Source organism: Lactuca sativa, chromosome 4, assembly GCF_002870075.4.
Source record: "Lactuca sativa cultivar Salinas chromosome 4, Lsat_Salinas_v11, whole genome shotgun sequence".
Lineage (NCBI taxonomy): Eukaryota > Viridiplantae > Streptophyta > Magnoliopsida > Asterales > Asteraceae > Lactuca > Lactuca sativa.
The window spans coordinates 53,869,410-53,877,150 of NC_056626.2; the positions used below are offsets into that span (position 1 = coordinate 53,869,410).

The following is a 7,741-nucleotide window of genomic DNA, read 5'->3' on the forward strand; positions in this document are numbered from 1 at the left end:
ATCTAAAAATGATAGGATGATAGATAAAAAAAAAAATAAAAATATGACTGGCTCGTCACAGCTAGCTGATAAACTTAATTGATTTTTTTGAGATTTTTTAAGTTATCGTGTTTGGTAAGCCAAAAAGTAGCTTATAAACTAGCTTTTTAAAAAACTACGTACAATAGTTTTTCAAAAGCTTTTTTAAATGTTTCAAACATATTCTTAATTACTTATAAAAAACACATTCTTTTAAATGTTTTTTTATGTCAATTTATATATTTTAGTCAGCTTATCAATTAATTTTACCAAATATTATTTTGTTATTAGCTAACTTTTCAGGTATCAACTAGCTTTTCATATAACAATTAATTTTTCAGTTATCAACTAATACGCCAAACATAACAGCCTAAGTAAAAGAATGTTTAATTTCTCTTTTTGTATAGTCAAAATTTCCAACTATCAATAAAAGACCACAAAGCATAAAGCATGTGGATCTTGATCGTGAATTAGCTAGATATACATTTATTTGTTTATTTATTTATTTTAAACCAACAATTCAGTTATAAAATGGCTAACTGATAATCAAACTATTTGCTTGGGATTTTTGTTGTATTATTATTGAAAATTTGAATATCTTTCTATCTTTTGTTTCTACTTATTTAAGATGATGACAAGTATATAAATTTAACATTCCAATCAAATTTAAATTAAATTAAATGACATTTGTCATCATCTAAAATAGGTAGGAAGACAGTAGGCACAAAAAATATAAGGATATTTACTTTCTCACTATTATAACTACTAACACTTGTACGGACAATGAATGGGTATTACATTCCGCAAGTCATTCGAAGATTCCATGATAACAATAAATTCTCACAAATGATAGTCAATATATATTGAGAAGTTCATTACCTTTCAAATAAACACGAGTTTATTTAGGCAAGTTAAAACACCGTGTGAAGATGATATTTGATGTTGTGAAGATGAATATTATTGTTGTTCCAATCTTAATTTATTTCTTGAAGTCCGCCCATATCATCCAAACTTCTATCTCGTGGATTACTACCACTTAAGATGATCGATTATATATCTAAAGCGATGACGATGATTTAGTAGACAACCAAAAAGGCCCAGAAAAAATTCAGATACTTAAAAAACGTGTAAGAATTCTCTTAGTAGGGTTGAGAAAAAAAACCATAATAATAACGAATACTAAGAAAAAAATTAAAATGACAACAAAGTGAATTGATGATGTAGATAAGGAGATCGACAAGTTTATGGCACAACAAGAGATTAACAAGTTTATTAGAATTAAAGAATGTTTTAATCATGAAAAAAATAATATATTCTTAGGACATGTGGCACTAAATGAATTAGATTTTATAATTGGTTGTTAATAATGTAATATCTGTATTATAATAATTTCCATTTTATACAACAAAAAGTGTAAATACATCGCTAATTATGACGTGACTAAATAATCTTAGCCATTCATTTAGGATCATCCCATCATTTGCTATTTACATATTCTAGATAAGTTTTAGTTTTTTTACAAATTTGGTTATTATGTTTTTAGCTTTTTTATAACTAGTTTTATAAAAAAATATTATATTTTACATGCTCATTTTTTATAGATGGTTTTAATAAGATTTTTCGGTTTTCACATCTTTGTTTTTTTAAAATTTTCCTTTTACACATTAGTGATTTATTAGTATAAAATTGCTATCCTATTCATTTTACGTATTCGATTTTCTGAATGTATACTTGTATATAACAAATCAGTTTTTTATATGTTCATCTTCATATAAAAATTCCTTTGTTATGTAAGATTAAACTAATTTCTTTTATAAAGTTTATATTGTACATGCTTATTTTTTTGCATCAATATTCAAATTTTGTTTAAAAAAGATTTAAAAACTATCACTATTTTTGTTTAACAATTTTTATATTTTTCTAAAACCTAAGTTTTTTTTTTCAAAAATATAATTTTTCAAAATAAGAAAAGAAAAGGAAAACAACAAAGCAAATCTCTTATATACTAAAAGTGTAGATGAATTGGTGAAAAACATTGTAAAGTAGCCGTCTCTGAATATATACAAACTCATACACTTTTATTATTTGATTTCAAAACTAATAACACCGTTTTAATCCTTTCTAGGTTTCTACTGGGAATTCATCCCCTAGTTTTACAACAAACAACAGATAGGGAAAATTCACCAGTCTATATTTCCGGTTAAAAACAAAAGACGTGAAAGCCACATTAGCATAAGGTTACCAACGAAATGATTATTAATCTGATCAAAAGTCTTCTAATCTAACGGTATCAAATGTTGTATATTTTTTTTTTTTGAGTTAAAATGTTCAACTCTTGTTTGCCACATAAATGAAATTATACTTAATTTATGAGTAAATTAGATTTGTCGTTAAGAAAAATGATTAACCACCTGAAAAATGCAAAAATGTAAAAAGTTCTAAAGTTTAGAATATTTTTTCAAAAATCAATATTACGATAAATCCATTAAAAATGACAAATTTAAAGTTTTTTAGTGCAATTTCTCTTTTTTTAAATAAAAGATTAATGAGCATTTTAATTTTTGAAATTTGAACAGTTTGATTAAAAAAATTTCACTATTTGTATTCCAGATTTTTTAGTATAACCCAAGAACACGTGTATTGTGACGTGGAATGTTGCCTTGTCCCTCTCTACATCCTGCAAAAAGCCCACACTTCTTCCCTCCCTCGTTTTAGAGAGAGAAACAAAATGCAGCAGATTTTCATATAACTCAGGTATCTCTAAATTCTGAGCTTTACTTGATCCATACTTCTAAACCCTTTGTTGTTACACAATTCACTTGCAAATTTAGTAATTTCGATCATAATTACTTGAATTTTTATGTTTTTTCAAACGTTCGGAGTAGAATTTTCGTTTTCTGTTGTTTTTTCGTTGATTTAGCTCTAATTATGATTTTTAGTTGCTTACGCATAGGATTTGATGAGAAATCTATGCATACAGAGAGATCAAACTGAAGAATTCGAGCAAATAAGCACAGCGAGAACTAAATTTTATTTAAACTTTACAATTAGAACGAGTATCTGAAATTACTGAAAACATTGCGTAGATATAAACCAACTTTCTTTTTCGAAGCTTCCGATTATAGTATTGACTATTTTTTCAATTGATGTTTTAAATATTTTTATATATTTAATTTCTATTTTACTTTTTGGAGTGTAAATACGAGGATTCTTTTGTATATCAGTTACTAGTTCATCCTGGATTGCCAGATTAGTAAATCTGGGTGGGTTGTTTTACTTTATCGTCTTCAGATGTGGATCAGAGGAGAAGGACAACAAATCAAACAACCTGTACCTTTTCTTTTTCCTTTTTTCTTTCCCCCTTTTTGCTTTAGGTCGAGATCATAGATTTATAAAGTGATAACTTGTTGGTTTGGGGGGAGTAATTGAAGTTGGAATAAACACGATCCAGTTTTTGATCCGATTCCAATTTGAAACACACGTATTAGATAATTCAAGAGATAAACTTGATATGAATATAGATCGAGTAATTACCACGTTCTAACCCTAGGAGATGTAAGTTTTCCCCTATGTATTTTTACGATCTTATTGTTTATTCATATGATCTCTTCATCTGCAGCCGAGTCATCAAGTATTTAACAAAACAAATCATATAGATAGCTCCGATCATTGAAAGGTCAACATCATCTTGGAATCAGTTTAAGGTGTTTGTTTGACCATGGCGAACTGTGAAGAAGCAAAGAATTGTAAGCCCGAAGTTACATCTTCTTCACCCCCTCAAGTAAGATGCAAAACAACATTTGGATCTTACATTTTGATTTTCAATTATTATAATCATAAAAAATTATTAATTTTAACTTGTGATCAGGAGCAGGAGCAGCAACAGCAGCAGCAGACCAGTCATGTGTATCCTGATTGGGGAGCCATGCAGGTTTATTATATTAATTAATAATAATAATAATAATTATTATAACTGAACTAAAATTAATCTTTTGAAATTAATAAAAATCGATTATTTTTGCAGGCTTACTATGGCCGAAGAATGGCTATCCCACATTACTTCAACTCAAGTGTTACATCTGGTCATACACCTCCACCTTACATGTGGGGCCCATTACAGGTATTCAAAATTTCCACCATGAATTTCTTTTTCTTTGAATATATTGAAACTTGAATAATGAAGATTATACGGTTGACTTTTTTTTGTTGACTTGTGGTTCTTCAGCATATGATGCCACCTTATGCTGCAATGTATCCACATGCAGGTGTTTATGCACATCCAGGAGTTACTGTTGTAAGTTTGTATTAAATTTAAGTATAAGTATTTAACTCTTATAAACATTTTTATATAAATTTCATTGAAATTTATATACAATTTAAAACAGGCTGCAAGTCCTATGCATGTTGACTCTCCTGCCAAGTCATCAGGGAATTCAGATCGTGGATTGATTAAGAAATTGAAAGGATTTGATGGGTTGGCAATGTCAATAGGGAATGAAAATGGAATCTCTCACAGGTATTCAAATATTATATATTTTATCAGATCTAAAATCATTAAAGATTAAATCTTTATAATCTTTAAACAGTGGGGAGACTGAAGGTTCTAGTGAAGGAAGTGATGGAAATACAACAGAGGTATAATAATAATAATAAAATAAAAACTTGTAAGTTGTAAAATAAATTGTACAATTCCTTTATAGTAAATGATGTTTAAAAATTCTTTCATGTTACTTTCAGGGAGCTAAAAGTGGTCAGAAAAGAAGCCGTGGTGGATCATCTACAAGTTGTAAGTTTCATTTTCCACTTGATTTTTAAATTATTTTTAGGGTTATAAATATTATTTAAAATATTATATTTTTATTCTACTAGCTGAAATTGGCAAGACTGATGACCAACTTCCTTCCACCAATGAAAATGGAAGCTTAAAGAAAGTAAAAAGTATTACTGTTGCTCCACCTAATGTTACCATGTTTCAGGTATTTTTGTTTCTATAAATTTAAAATTATCCAAACATTTTTTTTAAAAAAAATAAAAAAATATAAGTTTTTGTTTGTGATTTATGTCTAGAATGAGAGAGAATTGAAAAGGGAGAGAAGAAAACAGTCTAACCGTGAATCTGCCAGGAGGTCACGCTTAAGGAAACAGGTAAAAAAGAAACTTTTTTTTATATTATTATTATTATTATTCTTATAATACAATTTTTATTGTTGTAATTTAAATAAATGAATTATTCAGGCTGAAGCAGAAGAACTTGGAACAAGAGTTGAATCTCTCACCAATGAAAATTTGACACTCAAATCCGAGATTAACCGATTAACTGTTAATTCATCAAATCTGAAGCTTCAAAACGCTAAATTAATGGTACTTGTGAAAAACGAAAATTCCCTAATCTTATTATTATTAAATAATACGAAAAATTGAAATATAATGTGGTTCTTGTGTTACAGGAAAAACTCAAAAAGTCACAAATTGAACAAGACACAGAAGACCCAAGGCTAGACAAAAAGGGTTTGACTCTGAGCACTGCTAACCTTCTTTCCAGAGTCGATAATGGTTCTGGTACCGGTACTGATACTGATACTGATACTGATACTGATACTGATACTGTTGGTTCAGGTGCAACACTGCGTCAGCTTTTGGATGCTAGTCCCAGGGCTGACGCAGTTGCTGCAGGATAACCCACAAAAGATTATAATTAATGTCTTTTGTGTTTTAATTGTTAAAAGTTAATTGTGTAATTTGGGTGTATTTATGTGATGAAATTAGTACTAACAGTTGAGTAGAGAGAATTAATGTTATTATCTTAAACAGGAAGTGTGAGTGAGTTTTAGAAATTTGTGCAGCAAACTGAAACGTAATTTTGGTTTTCAGAGTCTGCTTGGAAGTTGTAATTAGTTAACCTAATATTAATCTATATACATGGTTTGTGTAAGATATAAGATATGTTGGTTGAATGCTTTAGGAAATTACCAAAAACAAGAATTTTTTACTTAATATGGATGTAATGACTTAAAGGGTTAAGCCATAAGTCCTGGCTTAATGTATTAAAACGAAACCCTTGATGCATTCGACTTTGTTATTTTTTTCTTCCAACTCCCCTAGCATTAAATTGATGAATAATCATTTAATTTATTTTGTTTTATTCAGTAAAAAAAATCTGGAGTAAATTTCTAAAATCGTCCCTATGGTTTGGTTAAAATTTCACGTTTTGTCTCTAAATTTTTTTTTGCACTCGGATCGTTCCTATGGTTTGATTTCGTTGCGTTTTTCGTCCCTATGGTTTGATCAAAATTGCACATTTGGTCCCTAATTTTATGTATGTAAGGGACGAAGAATGCAACAAAATCAAACCACATGGACGATCCGAGTGCAAAAGAAAAGTTACGGACCAAACGCGAAATTTTGACCAAATCATAGGGGACGATTTCAGTAATTTACTCTAAAATCTGATATGGTGATGTATGTTCTCATTAAGTCAACATAAAAAAAGTTCCAAGTCTTTATGCATGTTTGTATAGTGTTTCTTGGAATTATCAAAATATACGTGCTAAGGTGGGGGATTATCGTGGGTGTTTGATTAGCAAATGTGGGGTCTCTGTGTGGAATTTTGAACACTAGAAACTTTGTTGATATACAAGGAAGGCTTCTTTCGGCTTTTTCTCAAACGGGCCAAGTACCAAGTTTGAGATAAGATGACGGTGGTAGCCTGGTAGGTTAAAAGCGGCCTTAGCAAATAGTATTACCTACAATTCTTTAAAAAAAAATCCATTGTAGTTATGATTTTTTTTTAGTTTAAGTGTTTAACCATTAAAAGTTTATATATTTTTCAAAAAAAAAAATAATAATTGCAAATAACAAACAAAAGATTATGTTTCGGTTAAAGATAGTTTTTTGTTAATTTTTTTTTTTTTTTTTTTTTTTAATTTTTATTTTTTTAACTTTTGATGATTAAATCGAAAAGAATATTTATTCCAAAGAATTTCCAAAATCTCTTGGTTTTATAGAATTCAATATCTATGTAATAGGTTTTTTTTATTTTTTTATTTATTTTTATTTTTTTATTTTATTTTATTTTTTATTATAAATATAAAAACACACATACAGTGGATAAAATAATAAAAACAAAATCTTTCTGTGTAAATCAAACTACGAATTTGTCCAAATTATTAATGGTTAAAGATGGTTTTCAGGAAAATAACAAAATTAAATATTCAAAATTTTATTATAAAAATAAAATTTTAATAAAATTGTGGTAGTTTAAAAAACAAAACAAAACAAGATACACACAACTATTAAACATATTTTTAGTTCTAAACCTTTTGTTCACTATATGAATCGAACCCTCAACCACATAAGAAAGAAATATTTTTTCAATAGAAAAATCTTCAGAAAAATTTTAAAATTTTAGTCCAATTTATGATAAAGCTGCAAACTAAATTTTGTTTACAGAAAAGCACAGAATACCGGTTAAAACTTCGAAAAAACCTTTTTCGGCCGGTTTTGCAGATTTAGCCGGTATTCTATCTTTTTTCGTTAGTTTGTTTACAATTTTGGTACTTTTCCGGAAACTACCTGATAACCAAAATATTATGATTTTTTTGAAAATTACTATGGAATTAATGAATATTATTATTAACAAATCATTTATAAAAATAAAAAATATTATTATTATAAAAAGAAATACATTTGTTGCTAATTTCTAGGAATAAATGGATGGTCTAAG

At 28.0% G+C, this 7,741-nt stretch overlaps 1 protein-coding gene across 5 annotated transcripts; it reads left to right on the plus strand.

The window, feature by feature from the left end:
* Positions 1-2,664: 2,664 nt before the first annotated feature.
* Positions 2,665-5,957, plus strand: LOC111876784 (common plant regulatory factor 1). 5 transcript variants are annotated; one of them, XM_023873360.3, is made up of 13 exons: positions 2,666-2,772; positions 2,972-3,348; positions 3,638-3,799; positions 3,887-3,949; positions 4,043-4,138; positions 4,244-4,312; positions 4,404-4,534; positions 4,605-4,653; positions 4,756-4,804; positions 4,888-4,994; positions 5,086-5,163; positions 5,254-5,379; positions 5,466-5,957. In XM_023873360.3, exons 3-13 carry the CDS (start codon positions 3,737-3,739, stop codon positions 5,694-5,696), a joined length of 1,062 nt encoding a protein of 353 aa, XP_023729128.1. In that variant the 5' UTR covers positions 2,666-2,772; positions 2,972-3,348; positions 3,638-3,736; the 3' UTR covers positions 5,697-5,957. The 5 variants fall into 5 exon arrangements, with proteins under 5 accessions (XP_023729126.1, XP_023729128.1, XP_052626216.1 ...); XM_023873358.3 differs by lacking the exon at positions 2,972-3,348 and having other exon boundaries at positions 2,665-2,772; XM_052770256.1 differs by lacking the exon at positions 2,972-3,348 and having other exon boundaries at positions 2,754-2,772; positions 3,675-3,799.
* The last annotated feature ends 1,784 nt before the right edge of the window (positions 5,958-7,741 follow it).

Excerpts from the sequence above, each read along its gene's own strand:
- LOC111876784 (XM_023873358.3), top strand. The coding sequence starts at position 3,737 with ATGGCGAACTGTGAAGAAGCAAAGAATTGTAAGCCCGAAGTTACATCT. Across the intron at positions 4,805-4,887 it reads TGGTGGATCATCTACAAGTT|CTGAAATTGGCAAGACTGAT; the intron begins GTAAGTTTCATT and ends TTATTCTACTAG. Across the intron at positions 4,995-5,085 it reads CTAATGTTACCATGTTTCAG|AATGAGAGAGAATTGAAAAG; the intron begins GTATTTTTGTTT and ends ATTTATGTCTAG.